Below are 22,947 nucleotides of genomic sequence, written 5' to 3' on the forward strand. Positions count from 1 at the left end.
GCCCTTCTACCTACTCTGTGAACATTACTAGGCGATGTATTGTTTTTTAAATTAAAAAAAAGTCTAAGTCACTTTCCACAGAGTAAACTTAACACAAACAATATTTGAATTTCTAAGATAACTCATAACATACAAAACATTTTGATCGGAGACACTATTGAAGTTACTGGTTAAGCCTATTAGTTCGTCGTGAGTTATTCATAGGACAGGAGGCAAACGATCAGGCGGGTCCTCTGCAACGCCGGGGGCTAACGGCTGTTATCTACTGATACGCTTCTTCGTTTAGGTTTGGGAATAGCTCTACTGGTAGCTGGTTCAACAAAGAGGTAGTGCTCGGTATTGAGTGCATTGAATTGAATATCAACTATATAGCATTTAAATTACAGATAAGCGCCATTAACGCGTGTCTTGCGCACTCTGAATATTATTAGGTGTACACTAGCTGAATTCACAAGAATTGCATTATTTATGATTAGTTATAAAAAGGTTTAGGTTAAATCTTTTCTTGTTTTTTTTTATATTATGTTTTTAGTTTAATTTTATATTAATAACTTTTATATTGTATTATTATTTAGTTATAGTATTTCAAGATATTTGATAATATACAGCGCGTATCTGATTACCAATAACCGATAAGACGAAGATTCTTCATTTTAAATGGGATTACTTATAAGAAGAAAAATCAAATGATACAAATAATAATCAAACCTGAAATGTCCTCCTGTGCTCTCGTTTTCGGGCCTCGGCTTCCGTCATCACGCCGTAGTCTTCTTCCTCATATGCCAAAACCATGTCTATTCTTCTCCTACCATCTCTGAACATCAGCGAATCCGGATCAAGTCCCTAAAACCCATTAAAAATCTTTCACATATATAAGCGTTTTAACTGATTACGATATACCATATATGTAAATTGCAGCCAACTAAATTAATTAGCCGTTCAATTAACAGCCTAGCCGTTTAACTAAACGGCGCCGTTAATTAACAGCTATTTAACGTACAGCGTTATTTAACTTTGAATGGCTGATTAAGCTAGTTGGCTGCTACAGGTATATATTATTTCTTTATTTGCGATACCAAGGGCGAGAAGCACTCTGTTTTATAAATCCCCGTAAATAAACAGACTAATGAAAGGGAAAACCATGAAATGCCTACTTCATTAATTGATAATAAAGCTTACTTACATCAAGACTGGTCTCGCCAACATTCTCTTTTTCGTTTGGATAACTCGGAAGCGATGGCTTGCTATTTTCATGGTCTGTGTTGTGCTAGTGATTTAAGAGAAAAATAAACTATAAAAATCTTCATAGAAATATTTTCAAATACATTCAGAATTAGTACCTGGTTAGGCAGTGGTGTCCCGGGCAAAGCAGATTCCTTGAACTTCGGTATGAAAGCACTAGCTGCTGATGTCACGTTTCTAACTAACCTCCATCCGCGTTTTGGCCTTTCTGGACTGTCCCTTGAAAGTTCTTCTCTTAGAGACATCTGCAATGTAATTCAACTTATGAACAGTTCATTTTCGTTCGTTTTGAGTGAGAGTCCATGTGTGATATGTCCGTTATCTAACAGTTTAGAATATTATTTTTTGTTTGGAAATACTCACACCTAAGCCACTTAGTTGATACTACTTATAATATTTATTTAAGATGGCTTATACCGCAATTTTATTCTAGAGTACAAAAGTCGCGGCAGTTACCTAGGTGGCACTGAAAATGTTTAGACAATGAAAAACGGCTTAAGGTAGAAAGTTGACAATACTTTTAGTGTTTTTCGAACTAAACTCCGTTCTTCTGTACACATCGTCGCATTCGATGGAACCACCGAGAAAAGCAGTGGGCCCATTCTTTCTTGTGGTCTCTTCTATGGCATTTTCGTACGCTTTCACCGCATCTTCAGGGCTCGTAAAGCGAATACCTCGAATTTTATCTTTAGTTATTGGGAATAAATGAAAGTCGCAGGACGCCAGGACAGGACTGTATGGTGGATGACTCATTATCTCGACACCTGCCGTAGTCAAATATTCAACAGTCCATTTTGCGGAGTGCGCTGAAGCATTGTCGTCGTGAACGAGGATCCTGCTTCGAGGGAGCTGCTGTCGAGTTTTTTTCCAAGACAACAGGAAAACAGCGATTGACATTCCAGTCTGCAGTAACTGTCCTTTCATCTTCTAACACAACTGTTGCGAAATGCGCAAACCATTCCGACCAAAGAATGAGGCAATCATCTTTTCCTTAACTTCTTCCTTTCTTTACCTTAGTTGGCCGATCCTCGAAAGGAAACACCCACTGAGTTAATTGTCTTTTGGTTTCGGGTTCCTAGCAATATATACAGCTTTCATCACCTGTGACATGCATTCCAAATACAGCATTTGAGTCACCGCCGTTGAACTTATCTAACATTTGGCGACACCAGTCCATGCGACGGTGTTTCTGGTCGTCGGTTAAAGTATGGGGAATCCATCTTGTACAAAGCTTCCTGACGCCTAAATGTTCGTGTATTTTTTTTAACTTTACTCATACATTGAGCATGGGCATTGGCTTGCCCGTGTTTGCTGATAGGTCTCTCTCTTATCTTCCTCTATCATGCGTCGCACAGCTCTGATGTTATCTTCAGTAATCGCTGTTAAAGGACGTCCCTCACGCGGATCATGATTAAGATTGCTACGTCCACGCTAAAACTGGTTAAATCAATTGTGAATAGTGGCACGAGATGGGGCTTCATTAAGAAATGCCAATCGCAGCCTATCATAGCTTTGTTGTTGAGTAAGCCCACAACGAAAGTCATAATAAATCATTGACCGAAAATTTTCTCGTGTAACAAGAGTTTTAGATTTGCCGCCAATTCACAAAAACAAATGACAAATGAATGCAATATACATTAGGTTACCAAAGAGTTCTAAAATTGAAATTCGAAAAAGGTTTTCATTAGCAATGTTTCTAACTGGCTACTTCTAAACGTGGTCTAACTATTATTCAATGTTACCCACGTAATATATACCTTTTTATCGCATCTCTCAATATAGGGCACGCTCTGAAAATAATAAAAAATACCCTTAAATACTTTAAAACATTTATTGTTTTCAAAAATTCAAAAATTCACAGTCACCTTATTAGCTGGACTTTCTATAATATTAGCCAGTGTTCCAAAAGCAGTATCGCACGCTAAGCTGTCGGCTGACTTCCACGGTGTTCGAGGATGCAGTGGTGTACCTGGGAGAGTAAGGTCTTGACTCCGACGTCTGTGGACCTAAAGATATAAAAAAAATAGCAGAACTATGTTCATATAGAAATAATAGGAAATAATAATAGGAATAGGAATAGGAAAATAAATTAACAGGGATATCCAAATACCCAAAGGATAAGTGCACCAGTGAACCAGCTGAAACTAAAAAATAGTTAAAAGTCTACGGCCGATTTATTAAATAATGTCAATTGTGTGATTATGTAAAAAAATAGGCACTCCACGGTTTCAATCTAGTGATTCTAGGCAGGCCGACCGTCCAACGGCCAATTGGTAAGTATTCTCAGATATTTACAGGTTCGGGGTTCACCTATGATATTAGTTTCAGGTACCATCGTCTCTATCTCCTCATGTCAATCTCTCTCTCTACCTCTCTTATGCTACATGTGGCTGATTAGCCAGCAGAATCATCGTAGGTGGCTTTCTGTCTCGTCTCGGAAGCCAAGACTTTGTATTGTTGCGCCAACGGAGTTAGTTTTTTATGTGAAAGTAATAAATTTGAAGAAATTTGTAAGTTTTTGCCTGACTAAGGTGGTTTAATTACCTCTTCGTCAACAGTGTCAGATAAACTGAGTTCAGTTCTAGTTGTGGACGTTGAGCTGCCCAGGTCATTCCACACATTCTGAGTCGTGATGTAAGCGGTTGGTGGCTCGGAACTTGTTCCATCTGAAAATTAATTCAGATTACCGCTAAGTCTACATAAAAAAGTCTTGACGGTTTGACATATAAGTCACCTGATTTTGGGATAGATTAAAAATAATGACCGTTAATAAAGTACTAAGACCGAAAGTTAACTTGATTTTTCTCCCGATTGAGCTTAAATTTCGTGTAAATACGAAAAGAATATTTATACATATATATCGTCATGCCTTTTTCCCTAAGGGGTAGACAGAGACCACTTGCTACGATCCTGACATACCTCTCTCGCTTCTTCCACTTTCATGACATTCTTCATGCAAGCTCGTCAGTTATAGGTACTCTTAGCTGGTCCTTTCTCTAGTACCTGAATTTGAATTACATCCTGAATGTGGTCCAGGTTATGATTTTACCATAAATAAAATAATGGATAAAAATGGGCTGTCTCCTAAGTTGGAATATAATTTAAAAATACAATTTTTGGAGCCAACAAGCATCTATGGAGACGATGGCAAGCGGCCGGATGGGATGCTACTTATGCGGAGAGCTTAGCCCTGTCTCACCACCCTGGGACAAGCACAAAGGATGGCGCGGCCACAAATCAGTAAAGTAATAAACGGCTCAAATATAAGTCAAACTTTTATTTTGTCCCCTTCATAGTATAGACTCTGCTGTCGAGCCGTGGCGTTCAAATGCACAGGTGCTAATTAAAGATTTAAGTTTGCGCCTGGTATAGAGTACCGATGACCACAGAGCTGGTGTTTTCCACGCTCAACTAACTATAAGTAACGCAATACAGCGCCAGCTATGGAAAATGGAATGCTGCCAGCTTTAAATGTACGTAGTGTACCTTATTACAGTGTACACAGGGACTTATTAAATTTGTTTTAAATTTATCAATTTGTAATTTTTATTAATACTATGTAGGTTAGGAATATTGTAAATAGTGTATATTTGTGTTTTGGAATTAAATATTCTATTCTATTTTTATTACCTAAATAATCAATAGTGATCATCTCAATATGACTTATAGTTTTCGTGAAGTTTGTCTATAAACATACATAGATCTACAAATATTAGACATATATACATATGATTTCGCTAACAGAACATAAACATAATTCTAAGGCAATACCTTGTCTAAAACCCTCCTGTCTCGCTCTTCCGCCATCATCACTATTTCTTCTAGACGACGTTTCACTCTGTGTCCCTTTAAACTTTTCACTCTCAAAGGTAATTCTATCCAAATTAGGTTCCAGCCTATTGCTTTTTCCATGTTTGAATCCTTTATGGCGGTTAAGATAGTTCAGAGCATTTCCTGCAGCTGTACCATCCATTGTTCTGGAATAAGAGCCGGACCGCTACAGCAACTGAAATTAAGTGTTATAATTTGTCTTAGATTAGGCATGAATTAAAATAAATAAATCAGTGGCACTACAACCTTTTTAGGTCTGGGCCTCAGATTTCTAATTCCGTTTAATGTAATTTGTTAATCTAATAGACAAGTAGGTGAGGAGACTCCTGTGCCTTTCACACGCCGTTATCTTTTTTTGGATCTAAGGCAAGCCGATTTCGTCACGATGTTTTCCTTCACCGCTCGAGCGAATGATAAAAGCGCACAAATAAAGAAATTCGATCACATCCGGGAATCGAACCTACGATCTCTGGGATGAGAGTGGCACGCTGAAGCCAACACAGCTAGGCTAACACTGTTCAGAATTGAGATGTATGGAAGAAACGAATAAGGCTTTTATGGTAATGTATATGACGTCAAGGCCACCGTCCACAACTGAGTGTTTCTTAAGGCAGTTTTTGACGCGCACCACCACTATGTGAAACCAGCTGCCCACTGAATTATTTCCGAACCAATTCGACTAAGGAAAGAGTTTACCAGTTCTTAAAAGCCTGGCAACACTTGTGAGCCATCTGGCAATGTGACTGTCTGTGGTCGGCGGTATCACTTATCGTAACGATCAAGTACTGATTCTGATGAGGACCCTTCGATACTTTGGTCATCTATTTATTGTTATTTAAATACAAAAAAAAATCAATTCCTATATTTTTCCTTTAATACCGAATGTAGACTGTATAATGTTAGCTATTTTGGCGCGGTAAAAAGTTGTATACTTTATTTATGTAACAATAAGTACAGAATATTAGAAACAAATTACTTTCAAAATGCTGACATGTACGTCACGAACATATTAGATTCAGTCCTTAATAGCCAATCAATATTATAACAACTTTGCCTATTTTTAGAAACATCTAATATTTTATGTATTTTTACGCACGTGTGTATCACATGTATGTCAATACGATACTGTAATAGAAACATAAGAGTGAATGTTTTCATTATATATGCCATGAAAAACTTAACTTCTCACAACTTAACTTAGTCTCACAACTTCTACCGTCCAAACTTCCCTACATAAAGGACCGTACGCCTCAAGCCTTACGAAATAAGTTAACTTAACAAGGCCTTATAGTATCCATATCAATATTACTAATGTTTTACATTATCAATAAATACATATTTAATTTTTTACCGGACTGAAAATGCCATAATATTTTAGATTTTCCTTTTTTTTATTTATTTACATATATATTCTAAAACAATGCGTATGCCTAAAAATACAAGAAAATATGACTTCTCCAATTTAATACACATACACATCAATTACAAATGAATAATTTTATACATTATGTTAGTAAGTATTCTAAATTTAAAGTGTCTATGTCTACCAGAAGTGCCTTAGAGTTATGATCGGTCAGTCAGTGAGTGACACATAGAATATATGTGAGTGATATATTAGGTCCTTACATATGAAATTGGCGTTTTGTCGTACTGGCCACTTTGACCTCAAATACCTCCTCTTTGGTTAGGAATTTCAAATTCAAATTTGTACAGCTATTTACTCATGTATTTGTGCTTCGATGACCGTCATTCATTTGTTTTTTTCTTCTGTTTTTTTCGGTTTGCGTCACTCATTTTACAAAATGGAAATCTTAAAATATCGCGTTATTTACGAGTACGAGTTCCGCCGTGGCACTAGTGCTGCGGAAACGACTCGAAGGGTGAACTATGTGTATGGCGCTCATGTTGCAAAAGAAATCACAGTTCGTTTTTGGTTCCAACGTTTTCGTTCTGGAAATTTCGACCTGCAGAACAAGCCCCGTGGACGGCCTGAGACCCAAGTTGATAATGAAGTATTGAAGGCTATTGTGGAAGCGGATCCATCGCAAACCCCGTCCGAGTTAGCTGCAGGCTGCGGTGTTAGTGATAAAACTGTTTTATTTCACTTGAAGCAAATTGGGAAGATTAAAAAGCTTGAAAGGTGGGTACCTCACGAATTGACTGAAGCAAACCGGCAAACGCGAATCGACTGCTGCGTTACATTACTGAACCGGCACAATAATGGTAGGTATTTTAAACCAAATCATTACCTGTGATGAAAAATATTCTTTACGATAGTCGGAAGTGCTCAGCGCAATGGTTGGATCCTGGCCAGCCAGCCAAATCCTGCCCCAAGCGAAAATTAACCCAAAAAAGTTACTTGTAAGCGTTTGGTGGACTAGTGCCGGTATTGTTCATTGCATTTTTCTCAAATCTGGCCAGACTATTACGGCTCAGCAATCCAATTGCAAACCATGATGGAAAAGCTAGCGGCTAAACAACCTATGCTGGTCAATCGCTCCACGCCACTGCTACTTCACGACAACGCTAGACCACACACTGCGCAACAGAAGGCTACCAAATTAGAAGAGCTTCAATTGGAATGTCTAAGACATCCTCCGTACTCCAACTTGCTCCAACAGATTACCATTTTTTTCGAAATTTGGACAACTTCTTGCAAGGGAAAAAATTTAACTCTGATGGGGCAGTACAAATCGCCTTCACAGATTTTATTGATTCCCGTCCGACTGGTTTTTTTTAGTAAAGGGATCAATGAACTACCTATGAGATGGCAAAATATTATTTAATAAATTTATTTAGATTAAATATATTATATTTAAAAATATTCGACTTGTTGTTCCTCCCATATAAAACGACAATTTCATATGTAAGGACCTAATATTAAGAAATTTGAATCCTTATAATTTGCCAGGAAGAGATCGCTCGAAAGCGATAAAGCCGCCTTTTGATTTAATTATGTTCAATTCTTTTATTTATTTTTCTGTAGTGTAACGAAGTTAATAAATAAATAAAATAATTCATAAACTGCTGGTTCAAATTGAATGAAATTTATATATACAGTGCTTATACAACTTAGTAACTGAAAATTCCTGAACAGGTTCAAGAAAAGGATGATACGGCGTTGCCGCTTTCTCGCTAGACTTAGCACGCGCCCAGGGAGCTGTACACTGCATGCTTACGCAGTGGACGGTTCCCGGTGGCTTGGAAGACGGGACGACTGTTGGCAGTATCGTTAGATATTGCGAATGCCTTCAATAGTCTCCCTTTTGGTGTGGTCAGAGAGGCACTTGAGTTTTTCGAGGTCCCACTGTATCTGCGCCAAATAGTGGGGGACTATTTTATGGAAAGATGGATCTACTCCAACATGGAGGGCACGATCTCCTACCATCCTGTGCGGTGTGGGCTTCCTCAAGGCTGAGTCCTTGGGCCGCTTCTGTGGGACATGGCCTACGATTGGGTGTTGAGGGGCGCGCTTCTTCCGGGATTGCGCGTCTTCTGCTATGCAGGCGACACCCTCGTAGTGGCCAACGGGGCAAGTTATGGGGAGGTGGCTCGACTCGCAACGGTGGGCACCTCTCTTGTTGTGAGACGGATAAGGGCCCTGGGCCTTAGGGTGTCTCTTGAAAAAACGGACGCCCTATTGTTCCATGGCCCTAGGAATGGTCTACCTCCTGGGGCGGTCTTGATGGTAGAAGGAGTGGGGGTTCCGGTGGCGTCCAAGATAAAGTACCTTGGTCTCGTCTTGGATGGCCGCTGGAACTTCGAGGCCCACTTTGAAGCTCTCGGGGAAGGTTGTAGGGGCGGAGGGGGCGCTTGCAAGGCTATTGCCGAATATTGGGGGCCCTAAGCAGAGTGTGCGGAGGCTGTACTGCGGAATGATGGTCACATCACAGTATGGCATTGTATGGGGCCCCTATATGGGATGATAGGCTGAGGGCGAGGAACCGCACCCTACTCAGGAGGCCACAGCGAGTGATGGCGGTTCGGGCGGCTCGATGCTACCGGACCGTCTCGTTCGAGGCGGCGTGCCTGTTGGCGGGGACTCCCCCCTGGGAGTTAGAGGCGTTGGCCCTAGGCGACCTGTATCGTCTCAAGTGTGAGACTAGGGCAGGTGGCCGATGGCAGAACTGGTCGGACCGGCAAGGAGGCAAGCCAGGGAGGCCACCTTTAATAGATGGGCCCATGATCTGGCTATGCCTAGGGCGGGAGTACGCACCGTGGAGGCGATTCGCCCATGCCTGCGGGAATGGGTGAATCGCCCGAGTGGAGTCGTGTCCTTTCGGATAGCGCAGATACTGTCTGGGCATGGGTGCTTTGGGTGGTATCTGCACAAGGTGGCGAGGCGGGAAACCCTTCCCATCTGCCACCATTGTGGTGCCCCAGAGGACACGGCGGAGCACACCCTGGCCGATTGTGCCACTTGGTCGAGGCAACGCCATGACCTAGTCTCGGTCGTCGGGACGGACCTCTCGCTACCGAGCCTTGTTGCAGCAATGCTTGGTAGCCAAGAGGCATGGCGTGCGGTGGCCTTCTTCTGTGAGCATGTCCTGCTGCAGAAGGAGGCTGCCGAGCGTCAGCGGGAGGTGCGTGGCGATGGCCGGAGGGGTTGTGCTCGGCGGCGGCGAGGCGGGGGTGCGGGGGCAAGACGCGAGGAGCGTTTGCCCAACAGCATCCCCCTGCGCCGTCGCTGCGGCCGTATGCAGTCATATTCGCCTGAGTTCCCTGAGTTGAATGCCTAGTGCAACCCCCGGGGAACTCAATGCGGTGCCAGACGTCATTCATTTAGAATGAATGTGTGCGATATGGAGGGCTCAGGAGGAAATTTTATTGGGTCGGGTTTCTCCCCTCTGATTAGCAGAGGGATAAGAGTTAACCATCCCCACAGTCCCCGCGATAGCGACTGCATGCACTCGCGGGCCTGCAGTTGTGCATTTTTACCTCCTTCATAAAAATAAAAATAAAGACTTAGCACGCGCAGTGCCATTCCGCAGGTGACAGTCATATACCTCATGTATAATGGATGTGGTATGCCCGTATAAACTTTTATTTCGAGAGCTCAGACTCATCCGTTGCACACATTATAGGCTAACAGTATTTGAAGAGGTACACAAAATTTATGAGTTCAAGGGCACAAGGGCTAGAACAATATAGTTATCGTCCCATACCTCTCATTCTAAAACTAAGTGTACCAATTAAAACACAATTATTTCGATATTTGGCCTTCGAAAATAGTTCTAGTGACTAGTATAGCCGAGAAAAATCGATAAATAATATAATATTAATGCGCGGTGTGGCATTTCACAGCGTATGTTCGGTTCACACGACTTGAAGAGAATTGTATTAAGTATTACCAACTACTTGTTATTTCAATAGGTTTTAGAAAATTTATACATAAAACCTGGAACAGGAAGAGGTCCATACAACTAATAGAGAAAAGATTTTATATTATATTTTGGGCTTGGCTTTAGCGTGTGACTCTCATCCCTGAGGTTTTAGGTTCAATCCCCGGTTGCGCACTATGAACTTTCTTTCTGTGTGAGCATTTAACATTCACTCGAACTGTGAAGGAAAACATCGTGAGGAAACTGGCTTGTCTTACACCCAAACAGTCGACGGCCTGGCGTGTGTCAAGCACAGGTAGGTTGCTATTAGAGTTTTCTAATGAAACAGATACATAAATCTGAGGATTAGACCTAAAAAGCTTGTGGTGCCATTTATTTATAAAATTTATTTTTTGTACTATATTTAGCTAAAAGTAGTTAGTAACATAAAAGGGTACATTATATTGAACATGTTTCAAAAGAAATAAATGTTCCAAAGAAAATCGTCCTTTCATTTTTTGTGTTTTTTTAATTAAAACGTTTTGCCCATGGCACTGTCAACCACCGCCTTATAGGCACTAGATGATGATGGAGCAATGCCTGAGCGCATCTCTCTAAGACAATCATTATGTTAACTTGCTGTGCAATAAATGTTTTGTTGGAATAATGTCTTTAAAATCGAAAGGGGTTAATTGAATAAAAACCACAGAATAATAAAAACCTAAGAATTGAGCGGAAATCAAACTACAATTAGAAGTTTACAAGTTTTAAGAACAACTTTAAATTACATTATTATAACTTCCTGGAGTAAAAAGCTCGACAAGACAGTTTTCAGCTAGTTTTTCAGCGCTTTTCTTTAGATCATGCCCGATGAACGTGACCGAAGTTGTTTAAAGTATTAGTTACACATGCGTTTTAATTTTTATACTACATATTTCAACAATATACATTTATCAACGAAACCTAGTATTCTTAACTAGCAAAGGTATTACTTGATAAGATATTGATCACCGATTCAGGTTGTCTCGGACCTCATCAATATATAGTATTTGTGATTGACTAAATTATTACTTGCTCAGGAAACCTACTCCAATAGAAATGGGATGGTCATATAATAAGAGGTATAGAATACTGGAACAAAAAGATCATATATTGGTACCCAAGAAATAAGAGAAGAAAACGAGGTAGTCAATTTCGAAGGTGGGGACGAAATAAAAACCTTAACTGGGAAAATATGGAAAGTCACATAGCAGAGTGGAAAGAAATGGAGGAGGCCTTTGCCAAAGTTGGGCAAACAGATGGGTTGTCGGTGTCACCAACTCACTAGAGACACTAGTTTAAGATTTAAATTGTGTAAAGTTCTGTCTGAATAAAGGCTTATATTATGATTATTATATCATATATTATAAATTATTACTTGGTTAGAGGTAGCGAATCAAGAAAAAAGAATATATAAGTCATTAATATAAACTAACGATAAATATAGAATAATGTAATCTAATATATAAAATTCTTGTGTCACGGTGTTTGTAATTAAACTTCTCCGAAATGGCTCGACTGATTTTAGTAAAATTTAGTGTCGAATCGGACAACATCTATCTACAAAATTTTTCATCCATAAATATGTTAAGGGTGGTCGGTCCACTCTTAAATTTTATATTTTATTTTTAGACAAAAACTTCACCCCTCTACGATCAACCCCTATTTTTAATAAATAATAAAACTCTCAAAAATTAAAAGAACAACCGGAAAACCAAACAGTACCTCGAGTAGCAAAGCAAAATGTTCCATGTTGGTATGAACTACAAAGATAGGCTAAGTAAAATCATATTAAGGAGAAACGAAGTTAGCCGGGGGCAGTTATTATATATAAAGTGAATTCAAAATTATAAAACAAGCTGTATATTCTGTTGCTTAAAGTTGACTGAGAAATAGCAAAAAGCTGTCTGCAATCTGCATGTCATATATATATATATATATATATACTACACTAGGAAGGTTTTAAATTACATCAATCATTGATGAGCTGTCGACCTATATTTCAGTCCGAACACTAATGAAACCTATTACAAACTAGGCATAAAGTTAAATTAGTATTGGATGTGCATAATTATTGTTGAGTGATAACATCGCGTGTTTACTAATACATGCCTGCCAACATTGACGCCAGGTTTTACAAAATTAAAATGGACCTACAGCCTTTTATATCTAAAAAACGAGTCGTTACAGCTACGACCCGTATTCAATTTAATCTATATCTTGGTTGGATAAGTCGGACAAGGTTGTTTTAATGTTTTTGTTTTTCTATTACACTTTGGAGTATCCTTAAGGTCTATGGAGCTTTCTATTCTTTGGTTGAAACTTAAAGACAAAGTTGAAAACGGTGTAATACGAAGCCTTACAAACAAAACAGAAGTCGAAACACATTCAAAAGGTTAATGTGGAAATGGGCCCGTCACACTGCCCGCGTTAGTGGTAACAGATGGGTCAAAAATACACTAACTTGGCTCAGTGGGAAGAAAAAAAGGACGGCTACCAGAGACGTTAAAAGATGGAATAGATATAGCGAGGTAGGATTGAAAAATGGTGGAGAGGATTAGATACAAGTGGAAGAATTTGGAGAATGCCTTCATTCTGTTGGAGGTCGTATACATGACAAACTTAATGTATCAGGATTACATTTACCTCTACATCTACCTAGTTTTTTTAAATAATTTAATAATATAAAAATAAATATATGTATTTAATACTACAGTTGTACTCGAATACAGGCTATTTTTATGGCAATTTGAATATAGAACGACATGGCCGTTTACCAGGTTTAGATAAAAGCCGCGGGAATATTTGTGGAATGACGCACTTTTCCGAGGTAAATCTAGTGCACTTTCAGTATTAGATATATAGGGCCATCTGCACGTCTATGTAAATGATAAATAAATTATATTACACAATTTATAATTCATAAAAATAGATCAAACATGTACTGAAATTTGGAGTGTTAGTAAATTCGCATTCAAGGCGAATCCACCTAATTAAATTTGATAATTTGTTAAAAGTCTTGTGGAAACTTAAATGTTTGATATGAGACGATTGTGAACGAGGGAAGTATTTGTAGATAGTTCCACATAGTTTACTGAGACTTTTTTAAAATGAGCTGAAAATCCGCTTACGCAGGTCCGCGTCAAGGATGTCGAGCTTGACGCGGGGTCTGTGGGGCTGGGTTTACACTCAAATCCCTCTGCTATTCAGACGGGTAGCGGGCTGAGGTGTTTTTAGTGGGTCCCCCACCCCACCCCACCTTCACACGCCGTTAAGATGGGCCCTCGGGGTTCGTCAGGCATCCTACCCAAGGGACTGTGCCAGTCTGGGCTAGTTTACTGAGACTGGCTCAGATTGGCATTATTAATTTAAGTCCTATGTATGAAATTTCAAAAATTTGAATTATCCACGATCATATACGGTCATAACTAGATTTAATAGAATTTATAGTGAAATTGGTGGCCAATTCATGAAATTATCAATTTTTCTTTTAAATAGAATTTGGGCTTCGGAGTGGCTTCAGCGAGCGACTCTCATCCTTGAGTTCGAGTTTCGAATGGACTTTGTGTCTATGTGCGGTTTGAAAATCGTGTGGGGAACGGTGGGTGAAGGAAAACGTCTTGAAGAAATCGGCATACCCAAAATAACGACGACGTGAGACTGGCCTCAATGGCAGGTGACCTACTTTTTTATTGGAAAAACACAAATCATCACGTAACAGATACATAAATATGACGCCCAGAACTAAGTGGTGGTAGCACCGCTGGTGTTTTATTTAGGCTTCTGTAATGTGTATAATCCACACTTCTAATTGATTTTTCTTAAATAACCTTCTTTCTTCTTTTCTAAAAAGAGTAATTACAGAAGAGTGGGTACGTATTCCTCAAAGCATCGTGGTATGCCCAGAAGGATTCAAGCTGTGATGTCGGCAAAAGGTCACACACGTTATTAGGTTTTTACATTTGTAACTTAATTTAATTAAAAAAAATCTTATTATCTTTATCGCCGAATACTCATTGTTTGGGCGTGCACATTGGTTTTAAAGAATTCATAAAATTATCAAAAAAATTGTCAGAATTCACTTCACGCGTATTCATTTACGCGATTATAATAAATATACTACGGCATTAATCATTAAATTAACAGAAATCAACCTTAGAACGTAAATTTCCTTAATAATTTATATTTTTAAATTATGAAGTAAATAATTAATTGTGTTTCACGTGTTCAGCTCTGGTATTGAATGTTTTCATTTTAAATGTACATTGTACATTACGAAAAATATATGTTTTTATATTGCGTCAAAATCAGACGCGAGGCTAGTCTAACAGTAAACCCAGTATTAACGATTACATCGGAGAAATCGTAAAATCGATACAATTAAATTCAATACAAGTTTTAGTGTAGTTCTAAAAATAATTATTTACATAACGCATTGTTATGTTCAACTATGTTTTAACTAATTTACGGCTACTAACAAAATAGATAAGCTAAAATAAAAACCATCAACACTAAAACCTTCAAGATAAGCGTACCAATTCTTATAAGGCCGGCAACGAGACTTCTGGCAATGTGGGTGTCCAAGGACGGTAAGGAGGCTTACCTGATGTTAAGTGAGAAAAAGCTCCTGCCCGTTAAGGGTTATCAGGTGAGAACAGAAGGAAACCCTTCTGTTCTCATCCCTATGAAGAAATACAGTGTAAACTCTATGTAACGTCTCGATTTAACGACGAACTCCCTAAAGGTTTAGCTTGGCTTCAATACACTCTGCATTGCATTACACTCACTCTCAATAACGACACTTGGGAAATAAAGTCCTTTTTAAGTTGCTAAAGTTAGTTAAAACTGCACAGCTTTGTAGCTTTATTATTCTAGCTCGCTATAAACTCGACTGTCGGCGTCATTCATACGAACTTTCTAAGGAATTCGTTCTTTTGTTTACAAATTAGAATTGCTTGCTCGTGTAGACTGTTGTTGACAATTGCAAATAAGTAGGAGTCATGGATTTTCTTCTCCCCATTTAACAACAACTCTCTATAACGCCATAAAAAGCAGAGTCCCCAGTGTCGTTATATAGACGTTACACTGTATGTTGTGGTTCAATAATAGATTGAATGGAAAAAAATCGCTTTATGATTGCTGAAATTTGAATTGTCAACACTTTGACATGAACATAGTTCACAGTTTTTTTTATTTGACACACGAGTTAACAAATGTACGATTTAAAACAATAGTTTTTTGTTAGTATCTAGCAGCATTTAATTTGAAAGTAAAGTAAATATAATAAACCTAAAGCTTGATTATATAATATAAGATGCTAAAGTACGTTTTTAACATTGAACTACAATTCATATTAAACAATTTGGTGAATCATATTGTACATATAAGATAATGATAAAAGTCTCCATTGCTAGTATTCAGTACACATAAACATATATCCCAGATTAACTATATCTCGATTAAGACGCACTGAAATTTCGTTAATATTACTAAAATTGTAAGTGAAATTATGAATAAAATCGCAATAGTAATATTAATAATTAAACTTGATAATAGGAAAAGTTTGGTCCCTGTGGCAGTGCAACTTTAATGCAGCTGCATTTCCCCCATTTATTCGTTGAGCGAGGAAAGCACCAGCTATGGTTGTCACCGGTACTGTCTACCAGGCGCCAATTTAAATCGTTTATTAGCACCTGTGTACTTGAACCCACGGCCCAAGAGTCTATACGGCAAAGGGAACAAAGTCAACGTTGTTTATAAATTTTTAATTATTATTATTGTCAAAATGTAGGTTAAGAATATTGTAAATACTGTTTATTTGTGTGTTGGAAATAAAACAACTTCTGTTACTAAAATCGCACAGTCCTAATTATTTAGATTACTACATTAATACAATACCAAAGCGCTATAATATTTCACGCATGAGAAAACAATGATAAAAATGCTAAACGCAATGATAAATACTCACACAAAACTTATTTCGTCATCACAGAAAAACAAAATTTTTTCACCATAAAGATTATAAATCACATGCTTTTAAATATATAAGTATTCATAAATCAAGTTGTCTATGAGAAAAACAAAACATTATTCGCGATTTTGTAACGCGCGCTTCCGATGAAATTCGATTTTCAAATAAACCATTCAATATGGCCGCACTTATGACCTAGTGCTGCTATTACGTATATGTCGATATTTTTATAAAAATAGATTTTAAATACAAGGTTGAAGAGAGATTTGCTATACAAACATACTAGATAGATGATAAATTATAGTTAGGTGACGAATTTCAGTGAGGATGCCAAATTAACAATTAATTCTTTTATCATATTTATTTGTTTATACAAAAAATCCACACGCAAATACAATTTAAAGGCATGCATGCATTGAGAGTGTCCATTGGCGGTGGCATCACTTAACATCAGGTGAGCCTCCTGCTCGTTTACCACGGGGTATTATGCAAAAAAATTTGTTGCAATGTACAAAAACCGTTATAATATTTAACTTTAATTATATAAAAAAGCTAAATATTTTAATGTTTAAATGTGTTTTATCGACATTGTTACACCACTATTAATGGATATCGGAAAAGCCTTTTTGACTTGATGGCACGATACGAGAATAAATTATTTCATGCCTGAAAAAGCCCTTTAAAAGCGTTTATAACTGCACGTATATTGCAGCGAAATATATAGATTCGAATCCTGGGTAAAATAAAATATAATTGGTAATTATACATTTAAATTTGATAAACGTTTTACTTGGTTTGTCATTGCAAACAATTGTATAAAAAATCCAAGTGACCTTTAATTTTGACCTTAGAATTTGGAAGTCTCCTTGATAATATTCCTTTCTTAACAATGGTCAATTTGACACACGCCGTCGATTTTTGGGTCTGGGACGATTTTCCTTAAACATATTGGTATTTAGTAATTGCACACATACAAAAATTTTACGGAGTTTGAACACGATCACGCCGCAAGGATAATACAGCTCAAATTAATAATAATTATCTGGCTCGACAACCCTATATAGTTCTTTGTTTCAAATTGTGTTCGTTGTTTTAATCTAATCTTTTATATAATAATTATTAATCATCTCTACAAACCTTGTTTTTTTATTTAAATGACCATTTTTTAGTGAATACTAACAGTACGCGTATATTATATGGCGTGTTGTAATAGCAAAATAAGTATTAAATGTTAAAGGTACTATTTAAACGTTTATTTTTCTCCCAATTTATGGGATGATTACGCGATTTAAAAAATGGCACGTGACTTAAACAAAACGTAGAACAAGTAATTACCTTTAACTTTTAATTACCAAAGAATATATTGAATATGTTGCTATTTATTTAAATACTTATGTTATATTTCAAATTATGTAAATTAAGGTATTAGGAAATCAACATAACCTACTTACGCAGGCAAGCGGCGCCTAATTTATCAAATAAGTTAAATTATTTTTAAGCACGCATTTAATAATTTTTATGACACGCAATTTGAACTTTTGTGTTTAATCTGAGGTTGTAAATTTTGAAATTATTAAATTGCGTTGAAGTATATATATACTTCACTTAGTTGAGTGCTTTAAGGCGAAATTTTAGGTACCAAGTGTACCTAGTGTGCTAGTCGAACTGGTGATAAGGAGCATGATTACTTAGTCGCGGAAACACGTCTTTAGTTGAAAAGTTCTTAATTGTTGCCGTTGTATCTCTTTACGAGATATCTAAAGCATCGCCATCAGCGAAAAGCACTGATTAATTGACGTGTGATTTAAAGCAAAATTGCAAAAATATATCCGTTTGCCAGTAATAAAATTTTAGAAAATCTAAGCTTTATTAAGCTTTATGGTTTATTTTGGTAATTTATGTTACTTTAATAAATTAAATACTATTATTAAAATAAACTTGCAGACTTGCTTGGTACATATTGCTATAATTACAAAGGTACAGATTATAAAATGCCTATTCAATTAATTTTATAGTAGGAATAATATTTATGTCAATTTGACATACGATGCCCTGATAAATGACGGCGACGATACGTCTAACGTCATTCGTCAGTTAAGTCTTGACAAACAATTAATTGTATATTGACCATTATTTATTTCCAACTTTAAAGTTGATGCTCATAGTTGAAGTATGTTGATACTTGATAAATTAAAATTTAAAAATATATAGCTAATTACAATTTTCAAGAAAATGGAAAATAACGATCCTATCAAAATACCACCAAAACTAAAGAAAACCAAAAACGTAACAAAGGATGAACTTCTACAATTGGATAAAGAAGTAAAAAAATTGGAGATTAACATTAATAACATAACCTTAACAAAATGTAAGATTTCAAATTTGTACTTTCAGGAATTAGTTGATAGAATAATACAGTTGGAAGCTCATAATGCACAATTAAAGAATATTATCAGTAAAAATATTTCTGAAACTGATGAAACTGGTAATAAAAATAAAAAGCAGTATGACTTTTCAAAGTAAGTTTAACTTCTTGCAAATATAAAATATACTAGTTATGGTTTAGTGTCGGCAAAGCTTTCATTGTTTTAGCTAAAATATAATAAACATATTATTTATGATACAAATTTTTCAAAGAAGAATTAATGAAAATAAAGTGTTATCATAATAATTGTTTGCAGAAACTTTTTTTTTACTTCATGAAGTTTCTTTTAAATCACAAAGTTTGTTCATTCATTTAGTTCCTTCATTATATTAAACGATTTGAAGACTTATCTCATTTTTAATTGCTATTTACAAATATTATTTTCAACAAACAACTATAACTAAAAATTATTCTGTATAGATGCCACCATCGCCGGATACTACTAAAGTTCCTGTACTTTGGGTGGGATTACCATGGCTTAGCAGTGCAGGAAGATACAACACAGACCATAGAACATCATTTATTCAAAGCTCTAGTTAAAACCTGTCTTATACAAAGTAGAGAAAAATCACAATATCATAGATGTGGACGGACAGATAAGGGTGTTAGTGCTTTTGGTCAGGTGAGTGTACAGGAATAGAAAAAGTTTATATTATTTTGCAATTTATTATTATATTATGTATAATTTAACTTTAAATATACAGTGTAAACTCCAGGTAACATCCCTTGATTTAACTTTGAACTGTAGAGAGTCGTAATCAATTGGCTTTGGTTGGTTAAGCTTGTCTTTCACACAGTAATACACTCTACAAAGCAATACACCCTCTCTCAATAACGCCAACAACTTATTAATAAAGTAATATTAAGATGATGCTTTTTTTTGCTTTATTACCCTAGCCTGCAATAATTTAACTGTCTGAATCATGCATACAAACTGTCTAAGAAATTAATTTTTTTGTTTACAAATTATGATTGCTTGTAGATGTACATGTAGTCTGTTCTTGACCATCTTATAAGTAGGAGGCATGGATTATCTATATGTTTCTTGTCTCCATTTAACGACAACCCTCTATAACCCCATGTAATGCATAGTCCCTTCAGTGTTGTTATATAGAGTTTACACTGTAATTTTGTTCTTCAAAAGCAATGACCATAAGTTCAAAATTGAATTTAAGATATAACCTTAAAAACAATTGCTATGCAACCATTTATAAATATATTTTAAAAAATCATAAAAGAAGAATGTTACTTCTTATGTGGTACTTACAATTATTTCTATAATTTTCAGGTTATATCAATAACAGTAAGGAGTAAACACCCATCAGATATACAAAATCTGGCAGAATCATTATCAACTGAGATAGAGTATTGTAAGTTATTGAATCGAGTACTGCCTAAAGATATTAGAGCTGTTACATGGATGCCAATACCAGATCATTGTGAAAGCTACAGTGCCAGGTAATACAAAAATCAATATGAAAACTTAAGTGTCTGATGAATATACTATTTATGCCTTATGAACTTATTCTAAGATTGGAACCTTTTTACAGATTCGACTGCAAAAAACGCAAATATAAATACTATTTTCCAAAATCTTCATTAAATATTTTTGCAATGCGGGATGCTTGCTCACGCCTGATTGGTTCTCACGATTTCCGCCATCTTTGTAAAATGGACGTTGGTAATGGTGTTACACAATTTAGACGGGAAATTTTGACAGCTGATATAGTAGCGGTGAATGAAGGTGGTGAACGTAAGTGACTTCTTTTTGCGATTTCTTAAATACATTTTTTTAAGTTGCTTTTATAATGGTTACCAAAAGTTTTACAATAGTGTCAAATAGTATAAGTTTAAACAATAATAAAACCTTACATTTTAGCTACTTCTATGTATGTATTAATCCTAGAAGGCAATGCATTCTTATGGCATCAAATAAGATGCATCATGGGTGTCTTACTACTTATAGGTGAAGGGAAAGAGGAGCCAAGGGTCATTAATGACCTACTTGATGTAGAAACAAATGAAAGGTTAGAATAATAAGAAGCAATATTGATGTTAGAATGTACATTTAAAAATATATGTTTTATTTGTATTGAAACAGAATGACAACTTACCATAATTGCCTAATAATTGAGTTGTGGAAAAAAAATCAAGATGTTTAATGCCATGTAGAACACAGTTATATATATGTATATATATTATCGGGACATTCAGTTAATGATTAATTAATATTCACTAATCTCTTTTTTACATCAGAATTAACAAAGATTTGTTATATTTTTGTGTAAAAGACATTACATCAATAATAAAGACATTCATTTCTTAACTTCTTTAATTTGTCATCATCGGACTACTTTACAAATAAACACTATTTCTTTTTCAGAAAACCACAGTACAACATGGCTATAGATGTGCCGTTAAATTTATTTGAATGCACATATGATTTGGAAAAAGCTTCTAATTGGGTTTATACAGATGAATTAAAATCTGTTATAGAGATTTTGCAAAAGATGTGGGCATTGCAAAATGTAAAGTTAGTACTCATGTTACTTTTTAAAGATTATTTGATGCCTTTGGATCTAACTAACTCTTATAATACGCAACTCATTTAGCTAATATATGTGGTGTCCTTCTCATTTTGATGATAAATATTAATTCACCTATGAGGGCATATGTTATTTATAAAAAAAAATGTAATAATATGTTTTACTCTTTTTCAGAGCAACAATGATAAAGGACTGTATTGAAAATTTAGAAAATATACATTATTCAATAAATAAAAATAAGAGTGTGACAGAGATGGAGAATTGTGAATCAAATGTTGTAGGAATAGATAGCATTATGGTGTATTCTGATGGTTTAACTCAAGGTGTTAAACCCAGAAAATATGTACCTTTGTTGAAAAGGGAAGTTTGTTGTAAGTATATTTTTTAAAATTTTATTCAAGTTATAAGTTATATAATTAATGATAATTTTGAATAAATTCCTCAGTTGCAGACACATTTTTTTGTCTATTCCATTGGTATGGTTTAGATTTTGGGTACCACATATATACATTATAGTACAATATTTTATTCTGTAGTTCGCAACATTCCCTCATTACATATAACGAAAATTTACGACTGATATGTAATTTTGAATGGGAATCCAACTTGAATGAATAGAGTTACTTTGTGTATTTGAAAACACATATAAACCTATAATTTATTTTTAATTGGCAAACTCATGACAACCTTGCAGCATATAATTTTTTCATAGTAGCTATATATTTTAGTTGCATTTTGAATACCAGCACTTTTATAGTGTTTTTAAGTACTCTCATAGTTTCGTCAATTGTGCTGTACTGTAGATGTTAAAATCTAAATATGTGTAGTCTGTACTAAATTGTTTGTTAATACTAATATGCATCTGAATTAATACCTTTTGTTATTTTAGCAAGCTTAGAAGAGCGGATTGAGCATTATATGAAGAAAAGAAAATGTGATGATAATATTGGTACATAATGTAACATAATATATGTATATACATATTAAATTAGTTTTATTAACCCATAAGTGACAGAAAAACAGTAATCATAACAAGTATATTTTATCTCCGGGCGATCCAAAGACATCTATAGACCAACACCAGACATAAAGCTCCAGGCGGGGGACTTAAGGGACTTTTTGTCAATCAGCGCCATCTAAAATTTTACACAGTTGTAAATTTTTTATAATAAGATTGACGGAGTTCTGTATTTTTGATTGTTATATGTAACGTAGTCATAATATCTACAGATAATACATATTTTAAATAATGAACGTCTAAACGCAAACGCAAGGTTTTCTCAAAAACAAGTAATTTTTCGGGGCAATACAAGATGGCGCTTCCAATAAACATAACAATAACTTAAACCATTATAATTTCATAGTGTACAATTAGGGCCGAGTCATTTTATAAATTATTCATTGGCTATAAGCAATAATTGAAGTATGCTTAACATGTCCAGATTTAAATCTTCACAGGTGTATATCACTGATTGTATCGATACAGTTTAATTCTGGTTGATGGACTTTTTGTCAATCAGCGCCATCTAAAATTGTACACAGTTGCAAGTTTTTGTTATAATAAGATTAGCG

General features: G+C 35.9%; 2 protein-coding genes across 3 annotated transcripts in view; one reads left to right on the plus strand and one right to left on the minus strand.

Moving 5' to 3' along the window:
• Positions 1 to 16,545, minus strand: part of LOC123717475 (anoctamin-4) — a 33,166-nt gene extending 16,621 nt beyond the window's left edge. The window contains exons 1-8 of one of the 2 annotated variants that reach the window (XM_045673476.1): positions 16,402 to 16,545; positions 5,014 to 5,248; positions 3,787 to 3,908; positions 3,108 to 3,248; positions 3,000 to 3,032; positions 1,341 to 1,487; positions 1,184 to 1,267; positions 709 to 843 (exon numbers count right to left, since the gene is read on the minus strand). In XM_045673476.1, the coding sequence (XP_045529432.1) occupies positions 709 to 843; positions 1,184 to 1,267; positions 1,341 to 1,487; positions 3,000 to 3,032; positions 3,108 to 3,248; positions 3,787 to 3,908; positions 5,014 to 5,215 (864 nt within the window). In that variant the 5' untranslated portion in view covers positions 5,216 to 5,248; positions 16,402 to 16,545. Of the gene's footprint in view, positions 1 to 708; positions 844 to 1,183; positions 1,268 to 1,340; positions 1,488 to 1,760; positions 1,811 to 2,999; positions 3,033 to 3,107; positions 3,249 to 3,786; positions 3,909 to 5,013; positions 5,249 to 16,401 lie in introns of those variants that run through there. The other variant, XM_045673477.1, reaches the window with a different exon arrangement.
• Positions 16,546 to 18,527: 1,982 nt separating this feature from the next.
• Positions 18,528 to 22,362, plus strand: LOC123717162 (tRNA pseudouridine(38/39) synthase). Its single transcript, XM_045673021.1, has 9 exons — positions 18,528 to 18,726; positions 18,799 to 18,923; positions 19,250 to 19,451; positions 20,118 to 20,287; positions 20,380 to 20,582; positions 20,709 to 20,856; positions 21,213 to 21,362; positions 21,550 to 21,746; positions 22,265 to 22,362. Exons 1-9 carry the CDS (start codon positions 18,637 to 18,639, stop codon positions 22,330 to 22,332), a joined length of 1,353 nt encoding a protein of 450 aa, XP_045528977.1. The 5' UTR covers positions 18,528 to 18,636; the 3' UTR covers positions 22,333 to 22,362.
• The last annotated feature ends 585 nt before the right edge of the window (positions 22,363 to 22,947 follow it).

This window comes from Pieris brassicae, chromosome 12 (assembly GCF_905147105.1).
Source record: "Pieris brassicae chromosome 12, ilPieBrab1.1, whole genome shotgun sequence".
In the NCBI taxonomy this organism is placed as follows: domain Eukaryota; kingdom Metazoa; phylum Arthropoda; class Insecta; order Lepidoptera; family Pieridae; genus Pieris; species Pieris brassicae.